The 16,058-nt window shown below is 35.5% G+C and overlaps 1 protein-coding gene across 3 annotated transcripts in view; it reads right to left on the bottom strand.

The window, feature by feature from the left end:
• CSMD3 (CUB and Sushi multiple domains 3) overlaps positions 1–16,058 on the bottom strand; it is a 732,271-nt gene that overhangs the window by 167,588 nt on the left and 548,625 nt on the right. For all 3 annotated transcript variants that reach the window (XM_074897604.1, XM_074897605.1, XM_074897607.1), the window contains one exon: positions 13,936–14,052. In XM_074897604.1, the coding sequence (XP_074753705.1) occupies positions 13,936–14,052 (117 nt within the window). The remainder of the gene's footprint in view (positions 1–13,935; positions 14,053–16,058) is intronic.

The raw sequence follows: 16,058 nt of genomic DNA, 5'->3' as shown, positions 1-16,058 counted from the left end.
CCAGTTGGAAGCATCCAAACCATCTGTGCATTGGGTTTGTTTGTCAAGTTTTGGTAGCTGCAGGGTTGGCTTCTGTGAGAAGCTGCTAGAAGCTTTCCCTGTGTCTGACAGACCCAGTGCCAGCCGGCTCCAGGACGGACCCTCTGCTGACCAAGGCCAAGCCCATCAGCAATGGTGGTAGCACCTCTGTGAGAACATATTTAAGAAGGGGAAAAATAACTGCGCAAGGGAAACTGCAGGTGAAGAGATGAGTGAGAATGTGAGAGGAACAATCCCACAGATACCAAGGTCAGTGAAGGTGGAAGGGAAGGAGATGCTCCAGGCACCAGGGCAGAGACTCCCCTGCAGCCTGTGGTGCAGACAGCTGATGAGGCAGCTGTGCCCCTGCAGCCCATGGAGGTCAATAGTGGAGCAGATCTCCACCTGCAGCCCGTGGAGGACCTCATGCTGGAGCAGGTGGATATGCCCAGAGGAGGCTGTGACCCTGTGGGGAACCCACACTGGAGCAGGCTCTTAGCAGGACCTGTGCCCCATGAAGAGAGGAGCCCATGCTGGAGCAGGTTTGCTGGCAGGACCGGTGACCCCGTGGGAGATCCACACTGTAGCAGTCTTCCCGAAGGACTGCACCCCACTGAAAAGGCCCAGGCTGGAGGAGTTTGTGAAGAGCTGCAGCTTGTGGAAAGGACTCACGCTGGAGAAGTTCATGGAGAACTGTCTCCCATGGGAGGGACCTCATGGTGGAGAGAGGAAGAGTAAGAGGAGTCCTCCTCTGAGGAAGAAGGAGCGTTAGAGACAATGTGTGATGAACTGACCGCAGCCCCCATTCCTCGTCCCCCTGTGCCACTGGCAAGAAGAAGGTAGAGCAAATTGGGGGCAACGTTAAGTCTGGGAAGAAGGCAGAGGTAGGGGAAAAGTTTATTAAGATTTGGTTTTACTTCTCATTATTCCATTCTGATTAGATCTGTAATAAACTAACTTGCCCAAGTCTAGTCTGTTTTGTCTGTGATGGTAATTGCTGAGTGATCTCTCCCTGTCTTTATCTTGACCCACAAGCCTTTCACTATATTTTCTCTCCCCTGTCCTGCTGAGGGAGGGGAATGATAAAGTGTCTTTGGTGGGCACCTGGCTTTCAGCCAGGGTCAATCCACCACAATCTTCTAACCTTAGTCATGCATACATGCAGGATATTCATGATGTAGAGACAGATGCTAGCTTTAAGCACAGCCATTAAAATTACAAGAAAATTTAAAATTATATGTGTTAAAGTACAGATTGGGACTCTTGAAATGAAAATAATATTCATATTTTAGCAATAACTAAATTAATAAGCCGAAACCCAAAAGTTAAGTACCTGTAAAGTTCATAACTATGAGACTATCTTTGAGAAAGAGCTTTGCCAAGCAAAAGACCATTCCCCCAAAAGAAAAAAGGAAAGAGAAATAAAGAAAAGTCATACTACAGTAATATAAGACACTTGTGTTTCTCATTCACATTAACATACTAATTCTGACTGATCTGATTTCAACAGGGTGATATAAACTCAGCAAGAAGAACTTTCAATCATTTATCAGCAGTCCTGGCTGACCAGGGAGGTCCCAGCTGACTGGAAGTTAGCAAATGTGATGCCCATCTACAAGGGCTGGAAGGAAGATCGCAGGATCTACAGGCCTGTCAGTCTGAACTTGGTGCTGCAGATGGTTATGGAGCAGATCATCTTGAGTGCTATCACATGGCACATACAGGACAACCAGGCCCAGTCAGCATGGGTTTGTGAAAGGCCTTGGAGGAAGAAGCGGCAAACTGACTGCACTCCCCATCCCTTGCCCCTGCACTGCGGGGGGAGTAGGTAGAAATATCAGGAAATAAGTTGGGCCTGGGAAGAAGGGATGTGTGTGGGGAGGTATTTTAAGATATGGTAACGCTTTTCACTGTCCCATTCTGTCTGTTAAGTGTCAGCTTTGTTAGTGTTTGAATTAGTGATGTTCTTGGGTTTTTTCCTTCCCCTAATAAGTCTGTCTGTTGCCTGTAACAGTTAAACGGGTGAGACCCCCTCTGTGTTCTTATCTCAATTTCTGAGCCTTCTGATTAATTTTTCTCCTTCCCAGTGCGGGGAGGGGGGGGGGGGGGGAAGGAGTGAGTGAATGGTCGCTCAGTTGTTCAGTGGTGCTCAGTTGCCCTCTGGGCTCAAACTAGAAAATTAAATATTTAATTGTACATGACATACAAAATGAAGACATGAGTTTTTTCTTAAAATACTCTTTCCTGTAAATTACGAGACATTGGTCAACAATACTTATACCAAATAAGCACTGTAGTCATATTATTACAAGATTTGTCCTCTCTATACAACACAATATGAAACATCAATATTTTCAATAATTCTTAATAGTATATGTTAATGTTTTGAGGATTTTTACTACCCTTTTATTGCCACTGCTGAAAGTATAGACAAGAAGGTATGGCCAAAACAGTTTGCTTAAAGGTTCACAGTGTTTTATAGAAACAGGGAAAGGAAAAAAGGAGAAAGAGAGCAGGAGGAACAGATGGCCTGGAGAAATGACAGTTTGACTTGGTGATTCAGTCATGAAAAGAAGTCTCACAAAAGCAATGTTTTTAGAAAGCTATTTCTGATTGGCTGTGATAACTTCTGAACAGTGCAAGTGGATGTTCACCTTCACATATATTTAAAAATTACAGGTCTATGCAGGCCTCAAGTATTAAAGAAAAAAGCAGAGGTCTATCAAATGTTATGTTTAATATGTACACTCTTAGAGTGGAATTTGGGGTGTGACAGTCACAACAGGAGAACCACAAAACTCAGTGACATATAATCTCAAATATATTTACAAAGCAGGGTGGATAATGTAGTCAATAGAAGTAGGTAGTGATAGTCTAAGACTTCTGTTCTGTGACATATATATAACTTCACACTCACACTGGCCAAGACACCAGCTCCTCCGCTCGAGCTGTGACCAGTACAATACATGTAGGGAAGCAGAATACTTGCACCAAATGCCTGACATGCTTGAGTCTTGGCTGGCCATCTGATGCCTATACATACCACTTCCACCTTAGGGTAACTCTTTGACAAGCTTCATCTGTGGGTTTTTTTCTTCTTTTCTGCACATACTATAATAATTTTGTCTGTTAGACCTGGACAGATGTGGTACAGGTGACTTTTCCCTGAGTAATGTTCTTGGGTAGGTCTCACCCCATAGTAATATCAGTGTTTGTGGTTTTGGTTTTTTTCCCAGTGCATGCAACACTCATATAATCAGTTAAAACTGGGCAAGTCTCATTAACTGAGTGTTGCTTTCAGGGAGGCTTTGTCCTTTGACAACATATATGGATATGTATCCATATATATGTATACACATTCCTTTTCCTGTTCTTCCCATCACTTCTGCTATTTATCCCTTGTAATCATCAAATTATATGGTCCTCTTCCATTTTCCTGCCTGATGTACCCCAGGTAGAACCTATCAGAAGCAACAGGACTATCATCCTTTACTGGCTTTGCACACCTGCCCCTAAAACAGAAAGTCAACATCTTCTGTAAGTAGCAAGTCAAAGTAATTTCCTCTCACCAAATAGTTATATTTTGACAGTCTTTTAATGACTTCTCAAAATACATTTCAAATTCTAAACTCTTAAAAAAAGGGCTTTTGTTTCCACAAACTTTGTGCAGGAGTCCGGCTTCGAGTTGTTTTGTTTTTTTTGTTGTTTTTTTTTTTCCCCCTTGGAGGTATTAATCACAATTTCCTGAAATTTACCAATTTTAACACAGTAAATGCAGTTCAGCTCTATCCCAAGTTTAATTAGTATATATTTTTTAAAATTACTATAAATAAGTAATTCAGTGCAAACAACAAACAGCTAAAAACCCCAACCTTTCTTCAGTAAATAGAGTGCTCAGAGATTCTAAGAGCGCAGAATAATCACCCATTTCTGCAATCAGGACTGCGATTGCAAGAAACACAAAAAGTGTGGTGAGAATTGCAAACACTTTTAAATTTGTTTTCTAAACAAAGGTAATTACAGGGAAATCACTGAGAGAAATCCCAAATCTTTGAAGATTGTATCTGCATACACAGTGGTGAACACAAACATCTGAGTCAATAGAGATAAGCTTACTTGATAGAGGAATGGTTTATATCCAAAGGAATATAATTAAGAGGAAAGGTGAGAAGTAGAGATTATAACTACATGAGCAGGGCCTAATACTGAAAAGTTTTATAAATAGAAGACATTTGTAAAAGGAATTTTTGCAGTTCCTTGATCCTAGCATGATCCAAACGAAGTCCTTCCCTGAAATATAGCAAAATACTTCAGGATGGAAACTTGGCAATGGTCACAATCTCTCCCCACAGATTCCCTGGCCAGGTTTCTCTTTCTCTCACTGCCAACCAGTGAAACTTCTGTATCAGGAAGTAGGCACTTGGAGATTCCTCAGCTGTTCTGTTTGGGTGACTTTCCTATCAAATTTTGCAGCTACAAAGGTGAGAAAATGCAGGAAAAAAAAAAAAACAAAACACCAAAACAAACCAACAACAAAAAAAACCCCAGCCTGGTCCAATGGCCTGTATCTACTGATTGATGAAAATACATTTAACTTAAAAATTTTCAGGTGATTTAAATGAAAGATAAATGGTATTTATGAACAGCTAAGTAATGATGACTATTAATTCCTTTTATAAAGGCAGGAAGAGTTATTTCCAGACCTTAGTATCTGATTTATAAGCCCAAATCTACCAATCCCTACAGTAGAACACCATTTGTTTAGATAAATTCTAGACTGGTTTGTGAGTCTGATATGATTTGCATTTTTCATATTTTTCTATAGCCCATTAGTTAAAGAACTATGTGAGTTTTAGACTTTCTTTAGCCTGAGGAAAATTGAAACCTCATTCGTTCTATCATCAGAAAAGTGTACCTTATCAGACAAACTATACCTTGATCTAAATAGAAACACTGTTAGCCTTTCCAGTTGTCTGGCATCTTATGTAGTCATTCATATATGTAAAATCAATGTTTCTAGAAGAATCACAAACTCTAAGAGCTCTTTTTTTTCCACCAGGAAGGACTGATGTAACCACTTTCCCTTGATTATTTTGTTATCTGTAATTCCTAGAGAGCAGAACTATAAATTTCCACAGCCTAGCTAATCTTTGAAGAGTCAGGCCCTCCAGAGAGAGCTTACCTGCTCTCTTCCTGGCTTCATATGCAGCTAGGTGAATTCTGAGGTGGAGTGTGGCCTTGTTCCAAGAACAGGAATGAGGAAGACTCCCATCTAGTGCAGACATTTGTTGCTGGGGGGCAGGATGCTTCTGAATCTCAGAATTCTGCCGGTCAGAAGTAAGCAATTTTGCACCACCTAATCAACCCCACTCTGGCCAGGCTTGAAGAGTGAGAAGGAAGTTTTTTCACTCATACAGAGGTTAAGAGTAAAAATGATACCTTCATTGTTAATACAACTTTATGTTAAAAGAACCTAATCAATGCAAGCTTTTGGTACTGTGCTGCTAAAGTATTTCAATCCTAAGAAGTGAACCTAACAAAAAACCAAAATTGCTTAGAAAATCTGCCACCACTCAGTCTTCTCTTTAGGATAGTGAATGTATTGGAAAGCATGTAAGTGACAAATGTAATGTAGTCTGTCCTCTGTCATTTGTCAGCTATTTTAGTAACAGCCTTTTCTATGAACAAGGTTTGATAATTAAATATTTGGAGCAGCTGGAGTCACACTGCTCAGAAAAAAAAGAAAAAAAATCTTTAGAAATCTTTCATCAATTCATTGGCATAGTCAAATTATTTTACTTATTGTGACACCATGAATTTCTTCGAAGCCCACAGATGTGGTGTTATCATCACTCCACTTTGTTATTAGGCTATTAAAAATACAGCTATACTGTTCTGATATCTTTATACTCAAACTCAATAGCATAAGTTGTTTAGTGGTCTGTATTAAATTGGTCATTATTATATTCAAAACCATCATTGATAATTGAGCCAAAACTAATCATATTTATTGAAAAAATATAAAAGCATCTTTGAAAAAGTGATTTCAAATCATATTAAGCAACTAAAATAGTAAATCTCTTCAAATTTTATTTAAAAATTACATTGAATAGTTTGATCTCCTTTAAAAGTCACCCTATGGTGACTTTTTTATTGGCATCTGCTCACTTGGCAAGCATGTTAAGCACTGAACCAATGAATGAAATACTCCCCAGCTGTGAGTTTGCATATAAAACCTGCCAGTCTTTCCTCTCATAAACCTAGGAGATTCGTAGATAAGTTCAAAGTGATGTGAAATGACCTTCTGGTGCTTCTTTAAATAATATAGTCAGCATCTGAATGACACAAACTTGGCCTTGAATTAGAAAAGCAAACCAGAAGTTAATAGTTATACAACTAATGCTCACCTCTATTCTCCTGAAATCTGTGACTGCAATCTCCAGCTATTTTATGGAAAGTGGGTAGCAGAGTAATTCATGTCTACTTTACTTAACATTATGATAAAAAATACATTCACTATCTATCAGATATCTTCAATATACAATATATTGCTACTAGCCTATTGATGTCTGAATTAAGTAGTATTATTGCTCTGTGTTTGAAATATAATGAAAAAAAAAAAATCTTTGGCACAACCTTGTTAAAACTTGCAAAATAATCTTAAGACAAATACATTTTTACATCAATGGGAAAATTTGAATATTTAACCTAAATTCTTGCACTATAATTAATTTTATACCAAACCAAAAATTTGGTATAAAAAATTTTGCGTAGCACTTTAAGATACATTTATTATATATTGTGGAGAAGAAAATACTTAACACTCGCAAAAAAACCCAAAACCAAACCACAACAGAAAATATTTCCACCATATAAGTAAACCTGCCTCTCATTTTCTTTTCCCAGATGGCAACATAAATTCATTATGTATTAATTGTGTAGACAGGCAATAGGCCACGACTTCCTGTTCCTGTATCTAACATAATGCAGTCCATCACCTGAATTTCTTCTTGAGTATATGATCTAACAACATTTAAACAAGCAGGAGTGTTATTGCCTAATATATGCTTAATAATAAGACACAGATTTTGTTCTCCAGTGTTAGATTTAAAAGATTTGAGGATAAGGAATCACTAGGTAAAGCTTGAATTTGAATCATCCAAGTTCAAGCTCCCAAATGGCTGTTAACTGAAATGTATCTGAAATTGCCAGCCTTACCATATACTCACAAGATAAAGTCATGAAGCTATGTGTGTGCAATGTGACTATTTGATATATATGGATTACACTAGCAGCAATATTCTCTAATTCACTTAACCAATAGCTGCCAGAACAAATATGACAAAATGAAGCCATGCTGTTTCTTTTACATTACAAAGAATTTATCTCCTTCCAAAAATTGCAGATAGATGTTTTAGATGGGATGAATCATTTTAGATGGGAATACGTATCTCTTTTTGTTGATTAGAGCAAGCATCTAAATGGTTTAGACTATATATATAACTTGAATAGTTAGGTACCTAACTAAAGCAAGAGGAAACTTTTTCCATCAAGGGGTTAAATTACATGTATACACACCTATTTTCTTTGCCTGCAAGCCTAAAACATACAGGCACATAAATCAACAAAGTTTAAGGGCAGCTTTTCGAAACAAGATACATTCACAGATTTAAAGCATCCCCACTTGGATTATACAGAATAAACCACAAATTGTGTAACTGCATCTGACTCCAAAGGTCGAGATCTTACACCTACAGGTGATTTTTTTTTTTTTCATTAAGCTTTTTATGTTTATTAGTTATGCAGGAGATATACTTTTAAGTTTTCTTCTGTTTCTGGCTCACCACCTTCTTTTCTTGCTAAAATGCACACAATACAATGAGCCAGATTATACCCATTTTTATTGCATTTATTATATAGCTATATAGTCTTACTTTAAGGAAGAAATGAATCATGTCTTAAAAATGCATTGTACATTTCAAACAAATAGTTTATTTTAATATTTAATCAAAACAATAGTGGAAAATAAATTCATACTCAGTCATTCAATGCACACTGAATGCACATTGAGAATAAACAATTTCCATTGTGGTCGGAGGGTGTATTATTTGTTTCTAGCACAATATACACAACCTACATATTTTTCTGGCTCTAGGTGACCTGACTCCATTCTTATTCCCCTTTAGTGTTCTTTATTAACTCTCAAAATTTAACTTGACAAAAACATCAAATGAAAAGACATGTACCTGCCATAGTTAAGTCCACTCAGAGAATTTTCAAATCAAAACAGTATTCTGGCAAAAAGCTAAATTAACATAAAGCAGCATTTACGGCAATGTTGCAGTGTTTCCTTTCCATACTGATAATAAATACATCATTAAGAAAAAAAAAAAAAAAGAGAAAGAAAGAATATTTTGCCAATTGTATGTCTGATCCCATACTACCTTAATTAGGCCTATAGTCTCTGGGATGAAAACCAGTTCTGTGCCTGCCTGATACCCTCTGCACAATGACATCTCCGTTCTCGCTCACTGGAGTTTCTAAATTCTATCACAGATAACACTGCTGTTTATGTACTTTTGAATAAAGCTTAGTTAGCTGGCTGGAGAAACATTGCGGAAAAGGACTTCCATACACCTTTTAATGCTGAGCTCTTGAAGCTGTTTTAATAATTTACTAAATATCATTCTAATGTTTTCAGATGATAGTACAAGATCCTTTGAAAATATCACATTAACAGAATGGTGTTAAAAAGAGAAATGACAGCAGGGCAACAGAGTTGTAAGAATGCCAAGAAAGAAGGGAAAGGCGTGTCAACTTTCTATCATCTATTGGTTTTACTCACACAGCAAATACTTCTTCCTAATGTTAATAATAAATATTTGTATGTACATCCACAGTATTGTATGATGTTCACTCTATACTTCAGAAAACTGAGAAAATAAATCAGAAAACTGAAGTACCATACTCCTAGTCTAACTACTTGGCATGATCAACTAAATTGAACTTCATTAAATTTCTCGATTAAGTGATTAATCTTTTAAAAATATTTTTAGTTTTTATATGAAGTGTCCCATGATACAGTCAGCTTTTCTGGTTTTATGCCAAATTCTTGTAAACACATATGCAAAAAATAGAAGATTTTGTCTTAAAAACCATGATTACCTGGGAGAAAAAAAAAAAAAAGATTAAAATGTACAAAAAAATAATGGTCACTTTTCATGGAAGCCACATGGTTTTGAAGTAATTCTCTTTTTGGGAAGGAAAGGTGGGCTGATTTATTTTTTATAAAATATATGGTACAAACTGGATCATTGTCCCTTTCTCCTGCATTTAGTGTCTTGAGCCTTTATACAGTTGGGCAGACAAGCATTTGGAGCAGCCTTTGTGGTTTCATTCTGTTTTACTGACGTGCAGTCATTGTTTCGACAATTAAGTCCCACTGACTTTGAAGTGGCTGCTTGTATGAGAAGAGGGTAGGAAACAGAACAAGATGCCTGACTATGGTAGCATTTTGATATTTCAGATCATTCTCTATCATCTCTACCTCTCATTCAGCAAATTATTTCTTAATTCAGTAATTTCTTAGTTCATTGTTAAAAATACTAAAGCCACATATTCAGCCAGACATCTCCATCCATTTTAATTTAAGATGGAGAATTAAATCTTCCACATTTTAAAAATGTCAGTCTATACAGGTCTGCCACGTTTCTTAAATGAAAGTAAGATGTACACAGTAGTGGTGATGGATTCAAGTTATTAAAAGCAAATGTTTTATTTTAATACAGCTAAGTATTATCATAAATATAATTTGGTTCTTGTTCCCTCTTGATGTAAGGTTTTCTTTCCAAATATAAACTGTTTGAAATCAAATCAAACAGTACTGAAATTACTCTAGTGTGACACGGCTTTTAAGCTGTCTAACAATATAGAAGCAGTGAGCTGCCTAACAGAAAACACATGTTGACAACACTGTTTGCTCAATGCGTGTCTTCACCGGCAGAATAAAAGTTGTATGTGTACTTTCCAGTATTTTCAAAAAGTTACTCTTTCAGGAATCTAATAAATAATAATAATTAAAATATTACTAAACTCCTGCTTTTTGGCTCTATGTGTTTCTTCTCTCTGTTGCTTATTTACAAGAATTCAGAGCTATCTCGTAATATAGAAATTCAAGAAAAGACACCAAAAAAAGCTGAAAATGGTATAATTGTGTGATAGAAAGGTGTCTGTGAATACAAGCCAGTTATTGAGGGGTTGAAAAGAATAGTGGATTTTAACTTCCCTCTTTATAGCAAGCAACCTGGGTCTACCTTCATTGCCAAAACTCTAAATCTTGTCACAAAATGTCATGCTTATCAATAAAGTGCTTGTAATTTAAAAAATATTTTATCTTTCTGTAAATGTAAAGCAAATGTACAGTCTCCATGGAAACTAGACATCTTCCCAATTATATACATGGTTTTTAGCTTCTTTGTAGGAAAATAGAGTTCTCATTTAAATTTCATATTTTTTGATGGCCACTGAAAATCAATACTTAATTTACTGATAGCATAGCTCATAAACTACACTTACATACTTTACTGTGTATGTTCAGTCTATGTTTTTTGTTCTAACAGAAGGGAAAGCCATTTGCTGGGGCACATTGCTATAAAATTTATTTTACTGTTAAATGAACAAGAAGTATAGACCTCTATGCAGAGCAGAGCATACAAATTAGTTCATGTGCATCAGGAAAACAAAATAAATTCTTAAACATCTGCATTTTAATTGTAACTAGTGCTCAATTTCAGTGTTAAGCCATTAACAATCATTACACCATTTTAAAATATCAGTGGGAGAATGTCAAAGAAGATGAGTCTTCTGTTTTTACAAAAGATTTGCCTGTGGCATACTGTGTGCTTTTGTGAACCATTTATCTCCTAGCTTAAAGCTGTCATGGTATGAAATATTGCAACTGTGATTCTGCATGACAGAATAATGAACCATTGAAAAAAGTCCACACTGCAATGACTTTACCACAGAATTTTTGGCTTGAGAACCTGAAAAGCTGCACATGAAATAGTTTTTCTTTTCACTCCATCAAAAACTAATCCAGGCCAACGAGTTCCCTTCTACACATGGAGTATGCTATTCCGTTGTTTGCTGTTTTCTTCTATACTGACCTGGTTTTTAGCTTAAACTCTGATCTATTAAAGATCTGATATACTGGACGCCAAAATAGTTCCTGAAGAGGAGACATTCAGCAAATATTTGAATACTATATTTCACATTGAAAGTTGGAGATATAGGGAAGATTATGGAAGAAGAGATTTTGCTGTTTTCTTTAGGAAGATTGCTTTAAATTATCCTATGTCAGCAGCTTTGCTGGAGTACCCCTTCATTCTCCAAAAATCTTATTTCAGCTCTTCATTGTTGTGAATAATCTGTGACAAATCGACACGTCATGATGCACATTAGAAACTGAATTCAAGATGAAAGTTGGTGTCTTTATCCTCAAAGGTCAGCATTTTTTGGGGACCACCTTGTCAGTGAGTGATCCCTACACAATCCATATCAAGCACCACAAGTGAAGACTCTTTCTTAATGCAACGTCTTCTATCAGGACACAAAATAATAGAGTTACAGGTAATAATTTCCTAAAAATGATCTTAAAGAGCTCAGCATTAAAAAAATATGGCTATCCTTCTCTGCAACTGTACTTTAATATATTGTGATGAGCTAGAGATGAAAGCTATTAGATAAAACACATTGATTACACAAATCTTTAACATTTTAGACTGAGACAAATAATTATCTTGAGTGTAGAAAACTCAGGTTAAATTTATTGTCAAAATTACTTTGTCTTTCTTAATGTTTGTTACTGGAGTAATTTCAGTAATGATAGAGAAAGAGCATGGGTCATAAATAACTCCATATTAATAATTTACAAAAAACCCACCCCATCACTTTGTAATTCAAACAAAGATTCATATTTTAAAATTTGAGATTTTAGGTGCAAGGAATTCTGCTCCCTGTTACTGTAGGAGTATTATTGGAAAAGAAAACTGCTAAAATGGAAATACTTGTTTTGGCCTATTCAATGTGTCATGTCATCCTCATTTTTGAATGGCTGCTGCCAGGTATGTTTTTTACCTTTCTCTTTCAACAAACAAGCATTCATATTTCTGTATTCAAAAAAGTGGATTAAATACTTCCATGACATATTCTATGGGTACCTGGCATACTTCTTGTTTAAACCCAAGAAAAAAAGTAAAGGTCTATCCTGAGGCATGACCACCAGAGACCTTGAGAGAAATGACAGATACTCTATTATAATCATATCCCAAATAAATCACTGAATCCTTGTACAGCAGGGTTAATCATACCTAAACCATGATTTTCCTTCTTCATATCAGCATTTTTCTTTTTTTTTGTATAAGCACTGTGAAAGGATCAAACAAAATTCCTTAATACTGTTCTTAACATGCTTAATGTGTAAAGAAAATGAGTATTTATTAAATTACTCCAAGTAGCTATACAGAACAGTGGGAATTTTCCCCATTTCCATGTCTGGTCTTGGGAATTCTGTACGTAATTCCAGAAATCATATTCCATCCACAATGTCAAAGATAGGAAGTGTAGAGCATTAACATTTCAAATCTTTTTTTTACTGATTTTAGCTATTTACTTATTGACATCTGTGTCATAAACTAAGCATCGTATTTGATGGAAATGGGAGAACATAATCTTTCCAGTTTATCTAAAACAAATTAGCTAGGTCAAAAGCATATGCTTGTAACAGCTAGAAATGATTCCAGAATTGTGTAAATGTGTTTAATTTTTTCTGAATGTTCTAGAGGAATAAGTAGAGATTCCAGTGGCTTAGGAGACAATACTTTTAAAAGCCTGGGATTTTTGTAGTAGCCTATGCACCTCTATGCTACATGTAAGAACAAATTAATTGGATATTAAGGGAGTTCAGTCATCATGAGTATGGCAGATGGATACACAGCAGTTCAAGCGTTGTCTTTAATTTGGATAAAATATCTGCAGAATCAACATGAAGGAAGATTAATAAATACCGATCCCCATCTCCAGGCATCTGTTATTTGACGAACCAAAATGTGAGCAGTGGGTCAGAATAAAATCCTACTTATCCAAGCATAAATCTTAAGTGTGAATATTTAAAGAATAAATTATATTCAGTATGTGGCACACTGTTTACCAAGGAGTCAAAGTGAACAACAAACTATCAGCTGTCATCACAGGTATTGTTTAATAATAAAGCGAGATAGTTCATAAATCCAGAGAGATAAAACAGTACTGTGAAAGCCCCATCTTTCTGTGGGACAGAAAACATCTTTAAAAGATTCATCTAGTCATCAGAAAAAAATGTTAGGATGTGAGTGAAGTTTTGATGGAGGATCTAGAAATCTACAAAAACCAGACAGATGCATGCTGCACTAATTTCAGTCCTCAGGAAAGACTATGCCATTGCCTCATGATACAGAGAAGACAAGGATTATGAGAAGAATATTACCAAACACTGAAGACAAATGTTGCTTCCCCTGCTTACATGAATTTGCTGGAGCTATGTTACAGTTTCTAGAGCCTTGCCACATGATCTTGAGTGAAAAGAAGCCTTAACTGGTACCACTAATATATTTGACTAGTATCACACCAATATTCTAAATTACACATTAGTTGTCACAGTGAGACAAAAATAAATGAACAGTAATTTCAAAAGATAATGGTAAATATAAGCAGTTTGAGAAAACAGTGCACTATATGAATGATAAAAGCATAAACAAATATCAATTTAAAATAGCTTTTTCACATTAATATGTTTAATATAAAAGCAATCACACAAATCATCCAGAATGTTTGAAAGTATCCAAGCAACAAAAAGATATGAGTGAGACCAAATCTACTTACCAAATTCCTTAGGAACAGTGATAGAGTAAACACAGTTGTGACCAACACTGTAATTCTTGGGGTAGTTTGGTGATAATACAGTGCCTTCAGACCCTGTTGACCGGCTTCCACAGGGTGCTAAAAAGTGAAGATAATTAGTTTTGAGTAATATAATAGCAGAAAAAAAAAAGCCAGTTTAAAGTGGTTTGTTCTATGTTGGTATATGCTGTAACAGTAAATTTTATTACACTTCTACACTGGATTAAATTTGTATATCCTGTGAAGTACCAAGTATGCACTACTTTATTATATATCAAAAGAGAATTGATGGCACTCCACAGTTTTCCAGAGCAATTAATTTTTTTCTTTACCATTTATCAACCATCTTAAGAAAATGATGATGTACTTTATACACAGTGTGCTATTATTCACAGCATACAAAACTGTTATTCATTCTTATGATGTTTTATACTATGATAAAAGCATAGATTATGCACCCTTTTTGCACACTAGTAAATTCTTACTCCTGCCAATAGACTCATAATTCAAAAAAATGTGTAGAACTACTGAAATAAAAAAGTCAGGATCCCCTGACTGAACATGATGTACCACTTATTTATATTTCAATTATTTATAACATTATACATACAAAGTTATGAGCAAATACTTTATCACACAAACATCAGGTTTATTCTACCATTAATAGCTATAATACTTGGTAAAATGGCATACATTTTATACATAAATACAATGGTATTTACTACAACAATGTATTTTTCTAAGGTTAACAGTAGAAGTTAGCATTTGGTATTATTCAAAACTGTCAAGCAAGAAAAAGCTCTTCTTTTTCTTCATCAGATGTTCAGGTGCATTTATCTGAAACAGTCATAAATGTTAGTGTTTTCCTATGTCTATTAGCTGCTTCTCATACACTTGTAATTTCATAATCTATTGTCAAGATTATGACATCTGTTTAGGATACTTCTAACACACTGGACTATAAAATATTTTTTAATGGATTTAATGTTAAGATATCTATTTAACAAATTGATTTCCTCTGTTAAAACGTGACTTTCTAAAATAATCTAAAATAAGTACTACTCAATGTTTCATTTGCTAAACACACACACAAAAATGGTTTTTTTTTGTGATATGCTCTCAAAACATTAATATAATTTGAATTATATTAAATAAAAAATTGTCTTCTTACTGTTATTTAAGAAGATTTTATCTCATTTTTTAATACTAAATACAAGCTATTTATTAGTGTAGCTATAAATCATATGTTTTAAGACTATTTTTAGTTAATTCACACAAAATATATGGTAGCATATACCATGAAAAGAACATGTCTTTTAATGCTAGCAACTTAAGACCCTGTTGTTTTGAGCATGGATTTCTGTAATTTATGTTAACTTGGGTTCCTCTCAGAATGGCGTAGCTGCAGAGTTTGACAGACTGTGTACCTAAAACAGGAGCAGATGGTACCTATTGCTCCAGTCTGCATATACAATTTGTAAATGATTTAGTGGGCTAGCTTGAAAGTCATGGTATTTGAAATAGGTCAACAGAAGGATCTTGACTTTTGCTTGTGCATGTGTGTGTGCATGTGGTAGACGTCACACACGTATTAGAGATTAGCAAATTATTCAGGACATAGAAGAGGACATATTCTTGGCGATGCTAAGCACAGCTTTACTGCTAGGCACCCTCCCTGAGATAGGAAGTAAGCACTAAGACTACCACATACACATGCAGTATTGTTCGCTACGACTGAAAGAATAATCTCAGTGTCTTCCCTCAATCCACCATCATGTGAAATATCAGAAATAAATGCTTTCTTGTGAGTATGTACTCAGATGATACAATTATTGGTGGTTTTTGCCAGAAAGCAATAGATTCTTGTCTGAGTCTCACATCCAGGGACTTACTTGCCTTGAGTTATTTGAAAAACACAAACTAGAAACTCTTCACTATGTGAATGTGGTAAATACTTTTGATGAAAAGTATCTGCTTATCATCTTGTAAATACTCAAGATTTTCTATTCCAGATTTTGGAGGAAACAGAAGAGCATATGGAAAAATATAGGCAACAGAAGCACTAAAACTAAAGAAAAGAGATTCCCAAAAACTTATTACTTCTC

This window comes from Athene noctua, chromosome 2 (assembly GCF_965140245.1).
Source record: "Athene noctua chromosome 2, bAthNoc1.hap1.1, whole genome shotgun sequence".
NCBI classification, from domain to species: domain Eukaryota; kingdom Metazoa; phylum Chordata; class Aves; order Strigiformes; family Strigidae; genus Athene; species Athene noctua.
Note: the sequence above shows the minus strand (reverse complement) of the source record. Positions and strands in the feature narration are given on the sequence as shown.